We start from the raw sequence: 19224 nt of genomic DNA, 5'->3' as shown, positions 1-19224 counted from the left end.
TCACGATTTCTCTCACCACAGGAAACCACAAAGAGGAAATTCAGTTAGACAAATCACCTTGCAGGAGTTGACAGCTCAGCTGTCCACATGTTTCCACAGAGAGCCGTGCCTACCCCCGGTTGCTTTAAGAAACGCTGTCTCCTTAATGATAACATTGTGCCGCAGCATGTGGAAGAGATCACTAATCTTTGAGGGACCATGCCTGCTTATCAATCTGCTACTTCTGCACAAGAAACAGGGCAAATGCAATTTTGAAGTTGGTATTAATATCACATAAAAAATATATTCACATGAAAGATATTTCTGCTAGTTTTTTTTAAAGGTCAAAGCCATCGGAGGAACAGCATGCAGTAGGTTGAGTCTCCCACAATAGGATTAAGCTGAACATGAACTCTGTCTTGTTATCAAAACATAAGCAAAGTATCAAGTCCAACATTGCTTCAGTATAGTTCTAATCTATTCATCCATTAAATTTAGCCTAATCTACTTAATGTGAGGTGCTCCAGATAAAAACCTGTTTACCTCTGTGGGAGCTGCTACAAAGAAACATGTTAAAAAACACACACTCTGCCCTATTATAACGATCTAAAGCGCATGGCGCAGGTGCATGCAGGGCATTTTTCAAATCCACTTTTGCTAGTTTGATGGTAAAAAACTGGGTCTGTGCGCTGGGCACAAGGTTCAAAAGGGTTGTACTTAGTGTCTTTATTAATTCATAGGTGTGTTTTGGGCGTAACATTCAATAAACCAATCAGAGTGTCATCTCCCATTCCCTTTAAAAGCCAGGTGCGTTGTACCTTGGCTCATTGTTATTATGATGGCGGACTTGCACCATAATATATTTCTTTGTAATCTTTTGCATGTGTGTGTGCTGCTGCGCGTACCTGTGTGTGTGTAACATGCATAGTGTGCGCACGCTGTGCACAAGCCTAGACAAACGCGCTGTTAAAATTCAATGAAATGCTGCGCTATTGACTTTAGACCAGGTTTTGGTTGGTCAATGGTGCAATCACTTTCTGCTGCCGCAGGATAGCAATACGCAAAGAATTCACCTGAACACACCTCCCTGTAAGACCAGCACGCGAATGGGCACAAAGATGGGCACAGGTGCATTTGATATTTAAATTATGTGGGAGTAGGACAGGAAATTCACAACTGCGTTGGTCTTAAAATAGCAAAGACACTTGCGTTGGGCTTTGTGCTGCGCTGGGTGCAAGATAGGGCCCTATGTCTAGTGGTACGTTCTACAGTTTGGCTTAAAGGAATAGTTGCACATTTTTTGGAACTATATTTATTTGCTTTCTTGCTGAGAGTTAGGTGAGAAGGTCCATACCAGTCTCATGTCTGTCCAGAGCTAGAACTGGGAGCTAATTAGTTTAGCTTAGCTTAGCAGGGTGGAACAGCTAGCCTGGCAATCACTCCAGGAAATCACCGTGTCCTGCCAAGAAATAGTCTGGCAAGTAATTCCCAGTAAAACCACAGCTTTTTTTGCATGGAGCCAGACTAGCGGTTTGGGGGATGGGGGGCAGGGGGTGGGGGTTGGTTGTGGAGGAAAGAGCTAGTCTGGCTCTGTCCAAAGCTAACAAAAACCACCTACCAGCACTTCTAAAGCTTACTAATTCATTTCACCGTATAAACCAGGATGTAAAGACAACCATTTGTAGTTTAATAGGGAGTTATGTAGTGTGACCATTACTTGATGGACAATATCAATCTGTTTTTCTGTCCACCCAGCACTTCTGTGCAGAGTCTCCACCGGTTTTTTGGCAACCTCACTATCGTTTTGGATAGCTGATCGCCCCTGCTTCCAGTCTTTATGCTAAGCTAAGCTTACTGCCTCCTGCTATGTACTTTACATACAGACATAAAAGTGGCATCGGTCTTCTCCTCTAACTCTCTGCAAGAAATTAAAAATGTTTCAATATTTCAGGAGATAAATAACACGTGCCCATTAATGAGAGCTTATTTGAACTATGAAGTATTCTCATGGGCACACACTGACAAGCTTGGTTATGTTATCAACAAATTTATTTTGTCCATCTACCTGCAGTTATCTTTCTCCTTATCTTTTTTTCAAATAATTGATCTTTGCTCTCAGGTCATAGATAAAAGACAACTGTGCCTGTACAAGCTGTAAAGGGTTAATTTTATGTTTTTCACAACAGCATTAAGGAAAAAAAAAACACAACCAAAAAAACCTAAGTTAAGCACATTAAATCTCCATGAAGGTCAACTCAATACACAACCATAGCCGTGGGTAATCTTGATAACACACTACTTTTCTAAACTGCCTCAAAATCCCTTCCCTTCCTGTTCAGCGGTCCTGTTACAAGATTAGTACAAAACAAACCAATTTGTTCATGTTGTAGTTTGCCCGAGCCTTTTAGTATCCCTTGAATTATACTCTCAGGGGAGCAAGTCAGATATAATTCAATTAACAAAGCTTGGTTCTATCGTTTTTGTCTCCCTCTAATTTGTTTAGAGACCAACAGAAAAGGCTGGGAAAGCTCCTGTCCATGAGGCTTGTCCTGTTCCGGATATTAATTAAATAAAGATGTGACGAGACAGCCAGCTCACGAGACAAGACACGGAATTGGGTTCACAAGATCAAGACAAGATTTTAACTCTATTTTACAGAAAACTACAACAAAGGAATATAACTGGGAAAATAGTCTTTATTCAATCAAAAGTCCCAAAATAAAAACCAAGCACTGAAAGGTTCTGTATAACTCCTGTATAACTAACATTTACACCGTTATTTATTCCATATGTATGGTGAGAAGATAGTCTCTTAACTCAGAAATCAAAGGTTACAATATAACTCAGTGTTTTCTGGCAGTAGTTAAGACCAAATGTTTTGTACTTGAATTTGTCATTGTACAGTAGACAGAAAGAAATAAAGCTTAATTTAATATTGTTTGACATTGATTACGTTCTAAAGCACAAATAAATTACCATCAAACAATGATGATTTTTGTGAAGACAGATGCTCTTTTCTCCTCTTTTGCATTTTATTAATTGCAGCACTAAACAAGAAAGTAGGCTACTCTAGTATCAATTTTCAAACATTTCTGTTTATTATAATTAAAAGTAAAGTTAGGTTTTGCTGTCTGCTTCCCGACTCATTTGAACAGAGAACGAGTGGTCTGCGCGAGAGAGCACTACAGTAAACTGTGTGCTGTGGAAGCGTGTGTGTCTTGGCCAAGAGAGAAAGAGGGAGAGAGGGAAAGACAGAAAGAGAGAGAGAGTGAGAGACCGGCGGTACTCTCTAACGTTCTATCGCTGGGTCTATAGGCAGCTTTTTTCCTTCGGATATCACTCTGCAAAAGTAAACTCCAAGTCAACTTGTTCTGCACCTTGTTCTGTTCAAGCTCTGCACTTGTGTACTGATATTGCGAGACACTTTTTACCTCAACGAGAAATCTTGTCACGTTTAACCTCGCGAGATCTTGTGGGGACAATATCTCGTCACACCTCTATAATTAACCCACTGCTGCTTTCCATATCGTACAATCTACATTGGGAAAGTTTACTTAAAATAAATTTTGAATGTACAAATGCCCATGCTTTCACTTCAAAACCACAGAGGGATGTTATTAGTACTACACATGTAGCACTTCTCCACCTTGACGTCATGCTATTTATCTTCACACTTGGAGAGTGTTTCCTTTGAATATGTAACCAAATACAAGCACCTCCATCTCATACACTTTTGTAATGGCTCAGCCAAAACACTGTGCAAAGAATAAGCCATAATATGATAACAGTGACAGGTTGGGCTGCACTCTTCATAAAATAGCTCCTGAGATTAATGTGGAGCCAGGTGAAACCCAGTAGGAGGCCGGTTGAATGCTGTTCAACACAGATACAAGGTCCTCCACAAAGACCACTTGTACCAAAGTTTAGTTTCTTTGGACAAACCAAGCCAAGGGGTGGAGATTATAAGACGATACAAATTGAGGCTAAACAGAAAAAAATCATAGTAATGGAAATGTCAGATGCATTACGCCCGCACCGTCTTCAGTTTATTTCATGCTCTTATGAATTCCTTCTCCTCCTCCATTAATCTGGCCAAATTTGAGCAAAGGGAAAATTAGAGCAGAGGGACAGTGTGATGCTGGAGGCCAAACAACCTACAGTATTGTGCCACTTTCACAAAAGCCCAGACTAAAACAGAGTGAGCTAAATGATACTGAATATAAAGCCAAGAGCCAGTGTCTCAGCTCCATCTCTGAACATGTCAGTTGAGAGCAGGAAAAAAAAGAGTCTTGGGATGGAAGAAGTGCATAAAGCCGACACAAGATATCAAGGTTACAAAAAGTGAATGTACATTTTTAAGACCACACAATTTGAAGAGCTTTCAAACAAAAGCTCCATCTTCTTCCTCTGTCGTACATCATGTCATAACATCCTCTGTGCATAAGCGTAAAGACATATTTAAGATTGCAGAGAAACACTCAAAAAAGGCCAGAGATATCAGACTGAGTACAGGCCATTTCCTGAATGCCCATTGAAGGAAGGTGGCTGCACTCACACTGACAGTTACACAAAAGATTCAGACACACCTCAACTCACACCACACCTAACAACCATCTGTCTGCTTCCTGAAAACACACTTCCTCTCCTCTCCTCAACTGCACAGAACCAGCATTCAGCTATTTCTAGGTATGCACATTCACTGGTTATGTTTTCTTAACTGGGTTTAGTAAATTGAAAGCATTTTTTACTGAGGAAAAGCACAAGCTTCAAATCATACTGTATGTGTGGGTTTAAAGCTATTTGTCACTTGTTAATACTGAAAATTTGGATTTATGACATGTAAATGAATATTTCGACGGATAGCCTTAAATTGTATCCAGTTCTTATAAGATATTGTTGGTTGTTAGCTGGTTATTGTTACCTAGCATGTTGTTAGCTAGTGATGTTATAGACAAAATTGTCAACTGTAACATTGACTAAGGTGAATAAAGCATGTAGCTTCTTCTTAGCTTTGCTTTATTAGCAATTGTTTCTCAAAAGCATCATATGTCTTACAATTACACTCCAGAATATGGTGTCCTTTTCTCACAGAAAGTCTTTGGATCAGCAGTGGCAGTTCTACATTGAATTACTCCCAGGGCGAGACCCCCTTCCAGCAACCAAATGTCCAGGATTTACAATTTTCACATTCAGAATTATTGGTGGTCGTCAACTTGTCAATCAGCGCTCTGGTGTTAAGGGAGAGGACATAGTTGAGTTATCTGCATTGATGTTACATGTAGACGCTGCGGAAACTGGCAGCAGAAAGCCCTTTTTCAGAGTAAATATTACTTCTTTAACACACAAATAAGATGTTGTATTAACATCAAAAACGTTTTTTTCTTTCACATAAAATGAGCACATCACCTAACCAAACTGTAAAAAAGAAATGACCCATATCAATTGTTTGTATCTTTTAAAAAATGCATGTGGGCTGGTTAAACTAACATTTTTCATAGTTATCTTGTACCTCGTTGGACTGTGGGTTTATTTTAATAGGTACATACTTATTACATGTTAAAAAGGGACTTTTAATCAGCATGCGATTATGGGAAAAATCATAATGACAATTATTTCGGTCAATATTGCAATCACAATTATTAACACATAACACAATTACTCATTGACTTTTGGAAAGATGTTACCATTTTGTTATTTTAAAAACAGTGAAACACTTAAAGAATTCAACAGTGTAAACACCATGAACTGTCAATGAAGTACTCTATTGGTATCTGTATCACTTTAAGGGTATTGCTACTGGTAATTTTTTAAAATGATCCCCATCCCGAATGATCCTGATCAAAACAAAAACCTAGCCTTGTTTTAAGCTCAAGAGTTTAAAAAAACCTAAAATATATTCAGTTTACTGTCATATTTATAAAGCAAATCTTCACATTTGTAAGGCTGAAAACAGTGATTGTTTGGTTTGAAAAATGACTAACAATTTTTTTCTCTGTTTATTGACTAATTAACTATCAATTTGTTGTTACAAAGAGGGTCAAACACTGAAATTGTTTGTTGGTCAGCTGTACCCTATAGTAATCCTGTTGGCTATACACAGCCATGACCTAAATAACAAGCCAAAGCTTAAAGAAGGCTCTCAACTCACATTCAAATGCCATTACATCAGGATCATCCTGCTTTAAATTCCGCTTGTATGTCAAACCATCTAAAATTTAAAACCAGCCATCCGCACACGTCCAACTAATAACGGACAGTAAAACAGCGTCTTCCCTTCTAGTCAACTGCTAACTTGCATCGGAGCAGACGAATGTTTCACTGATGCCAAATAAGAAGTGCTGCTAAAGGACACATTTGAAACTATTAGCATTTTGACCCTGAGGATGAAGCAGAGGGGTTTACTGCAGAGCGTCAACTGGGCTGCGGCTGGCGGACACATTGGCTTCTCAGCGGCCCTCAACACCCTGTCGCGTTAAGCTGAGCTCTGGCTCAATCTTAGCCTCAGAGAGGTCACAGCCTGAAATGGCAGGTTAGCGTCGGGCCTCACTGAAGGCTTCGCTACCTCATATTTAGACTCCTGACATGAGTCTAGACAGCTTATAACCAAATTATTTAAATGTAGCAGGACAATCATGTGACTTTCACTAAGCCTCCTGTACATACAGTTTGTGTTTTACTAGTCATGTCAACTTTATTTCTTTGGCAAGTACAAATCTCTAATTTCATTAATTTTGGGGAGTCTTATTCAATTTTATAGCATTTGGAAATATATATATCTTATATATATAGCTTATATATACATATATAGCACATTACATATATAATAAAATGCAACATAATGTGCTTTACATAAAAAATGTAATGTAATAAGAAAACATCACACTTACGTCATCTAGTGTGACACTAAACTTTAAGCAGACGCCACCATCTCCCATCTTTCACTTCCTCATGTCAGAGGCTTGTTAGGATCATTTGGGAAATACCAAGTAACATTTAATGCATTAACACCACAAATATTTAATTTACTATCAATCTTTTCAAACTGATCAAAATACTGTCAAGCTTAATAAAAACCCTTAAACTGTTGATAGATGCCAATTTAATTTTTTATTTTAATTGGTGTGAATTTGTTATACTAAAAATTTAGTCTAAACCTTAGTGGATTAAAAGACGCCACTAAAAACCTAAATTTATGTTTGACATAATTAGTTTTAATAGTACATTAGAATACAAAAGTAAAACAAATATCTGTTTATTAAAGCTGCAATGTTAAGTTAATTAATCAGTTAGTCTAATGATAGAAAATACATCAGGAACTAATTTAATTACGGACTGTTTCAGTCATTTTTTTAAACAAACATTTTCTGTTATCAGCTTTTCTCCATTTCATATTATTGTAAATTGAACATCTTTGAGATTAGACTGTTGTCAGACAAAAGAAAGCACCTGAAGATGTTACCTTGGAATAAGATTTTGTAGGAAATGCAAATAATAGTTTGTATTTTGCATTGTATCAAAAGGTAATATATATATATATATATATATATATATATATATATATATATACACACACACACACACACACACACACACACACACACACACACACACACACACACACAACACATATAAATAAAACTCTTTTAGAATTCCGAGGCTACGACGAGCTGCCACATCCCAGGACTCTTTAGGTGAAAGTATAGAGAAAAATCCTTAATCACAAGTAAAACACACAGCAGCGAGATGGAAAAGGAAAAAAAAAGGTCTTTAGTAAGATACACGTCAGAGCTGGAACACAGAAGCCCTGTCATGGAAAAAAAATGTGTTCAACATCCGGCCCTCTTAGATTATATAAGACAGAGTGAAGCCATCATATTAAATTTGGGAAAAGAACAAACTCTGTATGTGTGTCCATATCCTGTGTGTGTCTCCTTATGTATAAATATTAGTGGTTAACACTTAGATCTTTGCAAAAAAAAAAGCAAAGGAAAGTGAACAGACAAGAGGAAATTAAATGAGAAGGATTGTTTAAAAAGCATCTATTGCATTTTGTCCAAATCAACAACTGTAAATGGATACAAGACAGGTTTATAAAAATATGTGGGTGGTCCTGCCTCCCCTATCTGAACTCATTTTTATCTTTTATTTTCTTATCTTGTAAACAATCAACACCTCTGATGCTACTAGAATCCATGCACGGACAAGAATAATAAATGTGTCATCTGTCCCGGCCTGAAAAGCTGACAAAAGAGTTAGAGGTAGAGGTCCGAGGTAGAAGTCAATCAAGCCCAGTCAATACTTGTACATATAGGTCTTAATGCAGTTTTTGGACTTTTTGACATGTCACAGCAGGAAAAGCACCAGAGTAAATACTAATAAGGATGAATTCCATTTAGCTGCTTCAGTTTCAGGGTCCTGGTATGGTGCATGCTGGCTCACTGTCAGCATGCACAATATAATAGAACGGAGACATTGTGCTCAGACTGCCTCTAAATCAGGTTCTTTTTCTACCTTGTAGGTCAGTGGCATTAAGCTACTTTAACTTGGCATGCAGTTAATCTTTGAGTCCAATTAACCTTGTGTCATTACTCTTCAACTATTCCAGGAAGCAGTGAAAGCCCTCATTAACAAAAATGGCTTCAGTATTAGTATGCTGTAACTAAAAGTCCATCCATTTGTTTTATGTTTGTCAGATTTAAATACACACTTCTAACTAGTGAAATGATCTTCATTGTTACTTACCAGACGTGCACGTCATATAAATTACCAGCTTTTAAATGTGAATCAATGCTGCCAGATCTTTTCTATGTAAGGCTAGTGATTTTTAAACATTACAGTAAGGCACGCTTTGTTACAATATTAATGATGGTCTTTCTGTGCCATAAGATTACGTAAACAGACTGGGCATGTTTTCAAACAGATCACTGATGTGATGCTGAAAGCAGACTGCCAGCTCTGTGAACACCGGGTGAGCAGAGGAAGAAGAGAGACAGAGACAGAAGGGAGAGAAGGACGGATGGACGCTAGGTAGGAGTTAATGTAACAGAGCAAAGCCTTGTCGTTCTGCCCTGTTACAGTGATCTGTTTGTAATCCTGCTTCAGATGTTTGCTTGGCACCAAGACGGAGCTACCCACAGTCTCCATTGTTGGGAAGTTGGGTGGTAGGATGAAGGCATGGAGAAGAAAGGGCAAAAGACCAGAGTTTCTACGTCTCTCTGAAGAAGAGTTGCAGCTGCTTTATTGAAGACTAGGAGCATGGAGAGGTTTGGGACTCTTTGACAGCAGCTGGTTACAGCTTCTTCAGCAGGTGGCTTGGCCTAATTATCAGGATAGAGATGCCAACAGCCTGTTTCCCCCTTTTCTCCAGGAACATGTGGGACGCAGGCACACAATATAAGGACAATTGTTAAACATCATGTCTACCACCAATTATAAATGTGACTTGTTGTGCTGCATCCTGAGGAAGAGAATCGATGGGGAAGGACACGTGGGAAGTGTTTGAGGAATAAAAATGTTGACAGAGCCAAAGGCTTGGAAAATATGGTTGAAAATCGAGCCACCAATTAGAAACTGAGCATTTATATCACACACAATCAGCCAAATTAAGCAAAACAAGGTTGGATCAGCGTGAAGCCAGAACGAAATAGACTCACTTGTATTTACACATTGATTAAATAAAAGTTGACTAAATCAAAACGGTTAACTTTAATTACTGCCCACCTATTGATCAGAGTCCATTTAATTAGGCACTGTTATCCCTCACTCTCCACCATGAGTGATATGGAGATTTAGTGCTGAACATGCTTCCGAGTAATCCTAGGAGCCCAGAGAGCAACCACTTACACACCATTCAATCAATGAGGCTTGGGATTTGTGGCAAAGCCACAAGCACAGCGTGAATCTATATTTCCTAAAGCAAAGTCCTTGTTCAAGGTCAGGTCTTGCAGTACACTTAAACTGTTCATTTTTCAGAGCAGTTACGTGTTTGCAAGTCCATGATGGGAGCTGATCCTCAGCCATGTGATTTTTTAAACTCTGTGTGGTTTTTAGATCAGGCAGAAGAGAGTGACAGCTGCACCCTCCACAGCAGGACTCAGCATCTCAATCCAACACTAAAAAAAAAACAGCCTAACAACCAGTCGTTTCTGTGGCAACGGCTTGCTGATGCTGCTGTGTTTATGATCTGTCTCCACCCACCTCTTATCCCCACGCTCCTCCCCCAATGGATGACCAAAAATCCCCTTTTTAATCAGCAGATACAGAGTTTGACCCAGATTGCCTCGAGATGTCTGAATGGTGGCATGGTGACGTTTACTGAGGCCACAGGGATTCATGATGGAGTGGAAAAGGAACCACAAGCCCAGTTAGTCCAAAATACTAGATACAATGCAGCAGGATTCCACATGGGGCACCGTTCAAGCTGCTGAGCTTAGGGTCCTCTGTGGCAAATGGCAATCTAGTAGAAATGGCAATAGCAAGAAGCTTCAACATTCAGCTCTGCAGGCTCTGGTGAGATGGCCTGCGGGCATCATATCTGTTATCCAACACTGGTCCATTTCCTGCAGAGGTCTGACCTATTTACTCTCTTTTCACTGATACTTCCTCAGTACCCTTACGGTCAAACTAAAGGATGAAAGGTTCATCAGGCCTGAAAAGTTGGCCCATCATCAATTGAGCTTTAAAAACAATATTTAAAAGGGTCTCCAGTTGCACCATGCTAAGGCCAATCCACAAAGATGTTTTACACTGGTCTGTTAGTGTTAGACCAGTCCAGATTTCTGCTCTTATATTAGTGTAATGCAAGTTAGATAGTTTCATAAAAATAAAGACTTGTTTTAAGTCTAAATAACTTTACCAGTTAATATCTACTGTATATTTATTTAATAGAACAGTTAAAATGGAAATTAGTTAACAAATTCCGCTGCTTCCCCCTATTTTGTGTGTAATATTTTGAAACAAAACAAAATTTCGTGAAACTTTTAGATTTCCTAGATTTGTTTGATCTGATCTGACCAGCCAGACGTCCAACAGACAGGATTGTACAGACTCAAAACATACACTGGTATAATTACTGTGTCACTGCAATTCTATCCCACAAAAACAGCAGATTGGCTGGGGGAGTTCATCTAGTTTCACAAGCAGCCAGATGACAAGTCCTTATAAGGCTACCACATGGCCTGACACACAGCAGAAATATATGAATGTAATAATCAACAGACTCTACACCATTCGGAGGTTCATTTACTACTACCACCAGATAGCTTTGCACCCTGACCCATCCGATTCATATCAGAACCACGTCTGAATAAACAACTCTTCAATCAGCTCAGTATCTGCAACGGCTGATGAAAAAAATCATTAACAGCAGAGAAATTTGCTCTTTATGTTTTGCCACATCCTCACCAGGCAGGAATAAAATTACCAAATTAGATTCAAGGAATTACAGAAGATTCAAATCAAATAAAAAAAAAAATCAAATGTCTCTTCTCAGACTTAAACAAAACTTTAACTTCGGGCAGCCAATACTCAATCACAATGACCTTCCATTTACCAAAACACAAGCAAGTGTTGCAGTCTCCCTCTGCTTAGCATTATGTCAGCTGTGTTCCTTTATGACTCCTTTACATGATACTTAGAGTATTTGAGGATAATTACTGATTAGCTTTGAGACAGCAGCAGCATGTTGTTGACTAGTTGGATACAAGATAATCTCATGTTCAGTGCCCTCTCTACACTCTAAGACTAACCCGAGGTAACCAAGCAGGGGTCGCCACTGTGTCCGGGCCTGCAGTAGAACTTACAGTAAACGTCTCTGGTCATTTAGCTTGAAGCACAGCAGAATGAGCATCCGGTCAAACATGGCGAAACGACAAACCCACACAGTTCATAACAATAATGCAGTGGAGCAGCGGCTGACTGATGAACTTTCACTGCAATGCTGTTTATCATCTTGAGATGAAACAAACTGGTGTTGTTAGGCAAACTCAGCATGCAGCTTATGGCAGAGACGGAAAAACCCATTTAGAATCTAATCCTTCAAGATGACATTAACATGCGCTGAGTTTAAGTAGCTTATATAAACGCCCTACTGCAGCAACTGTTTGGAGTCAGAGCATTTTAGCAAGAATGTTGACAAGTCTCTCGAGGATCCACTACAATCGGTTTTCCTAACAAACCTGTAGCTAAATTTGTCCTGCAGAGTTGAAGTGAACCCAAAATGATAAAATTTACCATTGGAAAATTGCTGGAATATGTAACATATATATATATAAATAATTAGTATGATTAATAATATATAATATATATATATATATATATAACAAACTTAATGTAATTTAGACTTTAAACCTTGACAGTAGCTACATTATAAAATTGCACTTTAAGCCTCTTCTCCATCAGCACTTTTGAATCTGATCATATATTTCCTATATTGTGCTACAAGCAATGTTGACATTTCTAAATCTGGAAGAATTTGTATAAATAGGCATGACATTGATGGATTAATTAATGTAATCCTTTCCCTCCCTACTGCACATTATAGTTTCATAAAGAAATCGCAGGCTGGCTAAAGGCTTCTGAAACCTGGAGCGGCAGCAGGGTGGAGTCTGTGCTGTACGATAAATGATGCCAGCTCTAAACCCTTCTCTGTGTGTCCTGTACAGTATATTTATGCAGTCAGGGGTCCTGTGGGAAGAGCCAGAATTAGCTGTGGATAGTGAAAGGTCATAGAGCAGTGGGAATGAAGAGCCTGTTGACGCAATCTGTCCAATTATATTTATTTACTTTGGCCAGAGACAAGTGCCTACGTCTAGACTTGGGAAACAAACCAAAATCAAGATGCCATAAAATACATGTTTGACTCTGTTTAGTGAAGGCATTCAAATTTGTTTCTTAAGAACACTTGAGTATTTCCTTTTAAGAAGAACATGTACCACATAGCCGAACAAGTTCCTAAAAATTCTTTACAATGACAATGAACAGATCTTAACCAGATAGAGACAAAAAGTTCTCTTAAGAGACACAGCCGACTTTGCTTGAGTATATTTTACAGCTGTTTAAACAGCAGTAAGCTGGGTCCGCTGCAGTATACACAGTAAAGAAGGCACTTGGGGCCTCGGAAGGAGTTGTTTTTCACAGGCCTGTGTGGTATGCATGTGTGTCCCGGCCTCTCAGACCCACCTCATGGCTGTCTGGTTGGCATTCCTGTCTCACTCTGTAATTATGGCTCTTCTCCAGGCCTCTCTGCTTTGCTCTCCCTGCACCGCCATACTCTTAAAGGGTGGGGCTCGCCTCTACCGAAGGCACAGTCTTTCCACCTGGCCATTTGGCTAAGGCTCTAATGTTAACAATAACACATCACTAGGCAAAAATGTGCACTGACAACATCAGCAGTCAACAATTGTTGCGGGAAAAAATAGCTGTTTTAATTACACTAAGTGTAATGTACCATAAAATAGGGTTTACGATGTTCCTTTAACTTGCAAGTTAAATTATGTGATCTCAGATAATTAAACCATGAAAGTGAAGTAAATACTTTGATTTTAACCCAGTCTTCCATAAATGTGAGAAAACGTTTCAACACTTAAAGCTGTAAAAACGTCTATATGCCAAACGTATGTACAGGATACACACTTTTAATCTGGCAGTGTGCAAATAAGATCACAGGGGAAGTTTTACTTGATGCTTTTATACAGCACGACTGTCTGCAGCTGTAATGAGACGAATGTCAAGCTTCTGGCTGCAGATTCAAAAGGTGTTTTCCTCGCTAATGGCTTTTTCAAATCAACCCAAGAATTCCCCTTGAAACCTTCTCAAATACCTGTCTGTCGATAAAAAATAACTGATGAGATGATGGATTAATTTACTCTCATGTTTTGTAAATCTTACAATTAAGCTACATTTATCATATCTTGAACTTAATTGTGTGATGTTGTTATTCCCAAGTATCTTTATAGTGAATTTAAAATAAAATACAAGACTAAAGACAAAGCCTACAGAAGTTATGCAAAACCTACAAGAAATAAGCAAATATTTGGCCATGACAATGTTTTGAAACAAAACGTTCTATCGCAGCTGTAACAATGTGAACTTGTTGATGTAAACTGATGAATAACCCAAATACATTATCAGTATGTGAAAGGAAATCTCACAGAATTTTAGACAATCTACTCCATTCATACAGCTGGGGGCACATGACATGCCTGCAGCAGAAGGATTAGGACAATCAGCTGAGCGCGACTCAATACCGCATTGTTCCTTGCTGCTCACCGATTGTTTTTTTCTCCAACTCTCCTTGTAGCTTATCAGAGGAGGACAGAACCAAATCTTGCTTCCCTTACACCTGCCAAACTTTAATCACTCGCAGTCCACTTCCCACTGTAAACTGTTAACAAGCCACTTTTGTGGCATTTTGTCAGGCCCTTTATTGTTTCAAACTATGTGTTTTTTGAAAAAACACATAAGCTTAAGCACGTTAAGGACAAATAAACACAATGAACGCCAATTAAGAAATCAGCTTTGGGCTTGAGATTACAGTACAGAGCACACAGCTGCCTTTGTTCGCAGGTCAGCATGTTGCTGGATCAGAAAAGAGGCGAGTGCCAGGCTAAACTCATCCTCTATTCAGGCTCTTATTGTCTCTGCTCCACGTTGATAACAAACAGCACACATTATGCTGACACATCTCATCTACTCCATCAAAAAGGCGCCTTTCCACCTGGTCTTAAATCTGCTCTGAGTAATCCGATCCCAAGTGGACAGCTCTAAGTACGTGTGTCCCCACCAGGCAGCAGAACGCGTCTCCAAATGCGTCTTGAATGACCACTTGTGATCGGCTCTCACTTCCTTGCTCTATATGCAAACAGTTACATAATTCCTGTTTGCACATACCGGTAGGCTGGGTGTGTGTGTGTGTGTGTGTGTGTGTGTGTGTGTGTATACATTTTAATTGTTTCTCTCACGCTGCCCACATTTATGTGTTGACAATAGGATGTCTACTGATCAGCGCCAGGACCGTTTTAGGAGGAAAGACGTTTTTAAAAGTCTGTGTGCTTAGCTCAGTATGTTTATTGCTTCTAACTAAATCTCTTAGTTTAGTTTCTACATTATATCTTCTCAATTTATGTTTAATTTTTGAATATAGGAGTTGCCGTTACTGTTGATGAAGAACCAGCAATCCCTGATTTTGCCGCTTTGTAATAAACATTTTTTTAAAGAAAAATAACGGAGGACTTTTATTTGTGAAGAATTTATAGAAAATGAAACAGTTGACCACTCAGCCTTGTCTGCTTAATCCAGCACAGTGGAGAAAGGTCTGGCAATGCAAGACTAATAAATAGCAAAATGGGAAGTTGTGACGTAAGAACACAAATGTCTGTAGTAATATCCTACATATTGCGGGAAGTTTATGAAATTAAATATAAGGTTATTGTTTACCGGCAGCTGCCAGTTCCATGCAAACGTGGGGCACAGACCTCCAGACAACAGGGGGGATATAAGAGCAGGCAGCAAAGGAACAAAAACACTGACACATCACCGACAGTATGATAACATCCAAAAAATATGATTTACTCTCAGTGGTTTCTTTGACATGAGAAATACTTTGAATGAGTACGTAGTTCTGCTCTGAGTTGAGTAGGCGGGCCTTAATGTGGCCCAGTACACATTAAAATCTTGGCAAAATCTAGATGAGAAGACTGATACCCTCTGATGTCTGGAGAATGGAATCAATCTTCTCATCCAACTCTTGGCAAGATTGTATAGAGCTCAACAGTCCCGCCCCTCCTCCGAGAGACCTTGGGTTCCCAAAGTAAATTTCCCATTCATTTCTCCCATTGACGTCTGGAAAAATCTGTATAAAAAGCGTTTCAGACCATGCCTTAGGCTAATCAGCTACTCATAAACACACAACATTATTATTTTAAGTGAAAAAACAAATCCAGAAAAAGTCAAAAGGTCAAAGACTGTGTACATAATTTCATTATTGAACGAAGGAACTACTCATCCCATAAATCACCGCGCACAACTAAATCCTTCGTCCTTGAGTGCCAAGAAAGGCATCTTTAAATAAAATGTATTATTATTATTAAATGAAGGAAGCTAATGTTTGTTTAGTTAACAGCTACTTAAGCTAACCGCTAGGTTATAATAACTTTAAAATAACTATAATAACTTTTTTTTAAGACCGAATCAAGCTGTCCGCTAGCAGTTAGCCAAATTAGCTGTTAGCTAAACTAACGTTAGCTTCCTGGTGGAGGCTAACGGCAGAAGCGTGGGAACAGATGGTGATTCGTGCAGTGTCGTAAATCCTCGTAAAACATGATTCTCATCTTGCGCATGCTCACAGATCGGGTACTGACAGCTCCCCCTCCTCACCAGCATGAGTTCCACCAATCAGAGGCATCACTGTGGGTTTGTTCAGGATTGGGGGTAATGAAGTACTTATCCAAGACATCGCAAATAAAAGACATTTATCTCAAAACAAGGTTGGTGCCCCATGAACCTTTGGCATCTATATGAGCACAAACAATCGTTTAGTCAAGTGGTAGCTGGTTTTAAGTCTACCATTGACGGTTACGATTTTAGGGCTTATACTCTAATTGTTAATGAAGAAATTGCATTGTATTTTTACTTCTGGAACCCGCTGTGACTGTTGAGCCGTATTTCCCAAAATGCTAAACTCCCTTCAGCATATGTTGCTCATCTATATGCCGTATATACAGCATATTTATGAGCACTGTACCATATTTCACTGGCTGGTTGTTCCTGTAAAATTTCTGACATGGATTTCCAGAAAAAGTGAAAATGGCTTAATGAGCCAAGCATTAAAGCTTCCTTCTGCATTCTGAAATGGCTAAATGTACATATCACAGCAAATACATATCCCTAAACAGCCATTGTGTATTCAGAACTTTGCACAGAAAGCACTTTTAATGCACCTTTAAACCTTAAAGAAGCCACATCAGCAGCATCTTGCCTTTGAGAGAGGATTGGGCAAAGCAGATACATTTAACCTGCATCTGGCCTCTTTGCCACTGAAACGGCTGTAATGGAGATTAAAAAGCTCCAAGATCTGCTCACCTGGCACTCACATGAGCAGGCCTGTGCTTGGAACAAAGGGATATGGTGTGCAGCAGAAGAGCATGTATTTATACTGTGTTGACTCAAAGTGTGCAAACATCGCACCCGATGAACAAACTCGTTCATGGTTGTTTTTCCACCGTAGCAGTTTTAGTTGCCTTGGGAAATTAGCGTGGTGCAGCAAATTGATTTTTAATTTCCAGTGTGATAATCATCCGTTTCTTAAGACACTGCTTATTTTAAACAGCACAATTTCACAATTTTTTAGATCAAACTACTAATTGATTAATTGAGAAATAATTGACAATGAAAACAATCATTAGTTGCAACCATAATTTTGTTCACAAAGTTTTATAAATGTGACTCACCTATATAGAGTGATGAGTCTTTCTTCTTCACATGATCATCGATGTAGGACACCCCCAGGGGCTGCACCGGTGTGGCTCCGATCCCCAGCAGGACCTGAGCTCCAATCAGCAGCAGGTACATCATGTTGGTGTTGGCCCTTTTTCCACATACTACATCCTCAGCCAACTGAACATCTGTGCTGCTGGAGTTGGAGCAAACATCCCGACCCATGTCAGTCCTCCACATTTCCTCTATCTCATACTGCTTAGTTAGAAACTCCGGCAGAGCTGAGAGAAGGGCGCCGAGCGCCATGACGATGCCCCCGCAGCCGATCAGACGGGGCCGATGTGCTTTGGCCCCAAAGTAGCTGACAAACAGAATCAGAGCCAGGTTGCCTATCTCAAAGCTGCTGGCTATCACTCCTACGTCAGCACTTTGCAGGTTGAACCGCCGCTCCAGGGTGGTCAACACACTCACCTAAAAAACACAAGACACAAAATCAAACCAGGCTCATGGGAATGATGCTGAATGCAGCCAAAAGGAAGCACAAATACGAAAGGATGTGTGAATCTAATGTGACCAACTGAAAGAGACAATTCATTGTATGATTTATCAATGTAACGCACAGTCGCACTGCAATCAGTGCATTTTCATTATCAGTTTTAAACTATGCCTTTCCATTGGAATATATGAATAAGAAGCTGTTCAGATGTTTCCCGCTGTGGCTCCTCCCTGGAAACAGGCCTCTGTTTCTGATTAGCTGGGCACAGCAACATGTAGTTTCAGTAGGAACGGCTCATCACAAGCTTCTCTCTCTTTCCCTAGATGCTTCATCCACAAGAGCTAGAGCCTACCAGCAACTTCCAGCTAAAGAAAATGCAGCAAAATGGTTGTTTAGCCCAGTTTGGTTTGTTAACTGTAGTTGTCACAGTTTAAACAATACAAAAAAATAATTATTTTCAGTTTGCGAGAGAGTGCATGAACTGTGTTAAACACTAAGTTCATCATATTTCAAAGTCAAACACTTTATAATGAATCTGTTTTAAAGCAGAGCAGAAATGTGTTAGCTTGTGATATATGGGAATAGTCTCTGTGCCATGTGAACCACAGCATCACATTTTAAACATAAGCTATTTTCAGATCTGTCCCAAACTGTCCTTGAAAGGGCATCACAATTTTCCATTACCCCAATCTGTGACGGGATCCTGCCAACACAAACATCCCTGCATGATGAATCAACTTGTGTTTTTTCAGTGGAAAATGTGTCCATGCTCGATTATGCTCCAGGAGGCCAAATGTAGTGGTGACTGATCAAAAGTATATATATATATATATATATATATATATATATATAAGAATGAGAGAATATAAATGAGATGTCATTGTCAACTACAACACACACTGACTGGAGAGCCTTTTTGCTTTGTCATTGGAGTAAAAAATAAATAAAAATAAAGTTGTCCTTTGTGACTTTATGAAGCAGAAGTGACAGCAAGTTGTTCTTGCAGCTGCTCTGAACACAGCTGCAGTGACATCTTCAATACACATCAAAGCATTGGGGGATGGTTGTCTGGAGCGGTTTGACCAAGAGTCCTTTAAGTGGCACTGAGTAGATAGAAAACTTCAGAATGAGTCATGACATCTCTGCCCCTCTGGTGGCTCTTTCTCACAAAATGTTGTTAAAAATGAAGCCAGGCCCCAATAAACTGTTGACATTAGAGCTCGACCGTTAAAGGATTTTTGAGGCCGATACTAAGGGTGCTCCGATCAGGATTTTTTTCAGGATTTCTTTCACCGACTGCTTAAAGCAGTATTGGT

The 19224-nt window shown here is 39.3% G+C and overlaps 1 protein-coding gene across 2 annotated transcripts in view; it reads right to left on the bottom strand.

Moving 5' to 3' along the window:
* slco3a1a (solute carrier organic anion transporter family member 3A1a) overlaps positions 1 to 19224 on the bottom strand; it is a 54708-nt gene that overhangs the window by 26610 nt on the left and 8874 nt on the right. For both annotated transcript variants that reach the window (XR_004332974.1, XM_032522834.1), the window contains exon 2: positions 17427 to 17883. Coding sequence is in view for 1 of the 2 variants with exons in the window: in XM_032522834.1 (XP_032378725.1) it covers positions 17427 to 17883 (457 nt within the window). In the remaining variant the exon portion in view is untranslated. The remainder of the gene's footprint in view (positions 1 to 17426; positions 17884 to 19224) is intronic.

The sequence above is a fragment of the Etheostoma spectabile genome, chromosome 8, assembly GCF_008692095.1.
Source record: "Etheostoma spectabile isolate EspeVRDwgs_2016 chromosome 8, UIUC_Espe_1.0, whole genome shotgun sequence".
Classification (NCBI taxonomy): domain Eukaryota; kingdom Metazoa; phylum Chordata; class Actinopteri; order Perciformes; family Percidae; genus Etheostoma; species Etheostoma spectabile.
The sequence above is the reverse complement of the archived record's forward strand: the minus strand, read 5'-3'. Positions and strand labels throughout refer to the sequence as shown.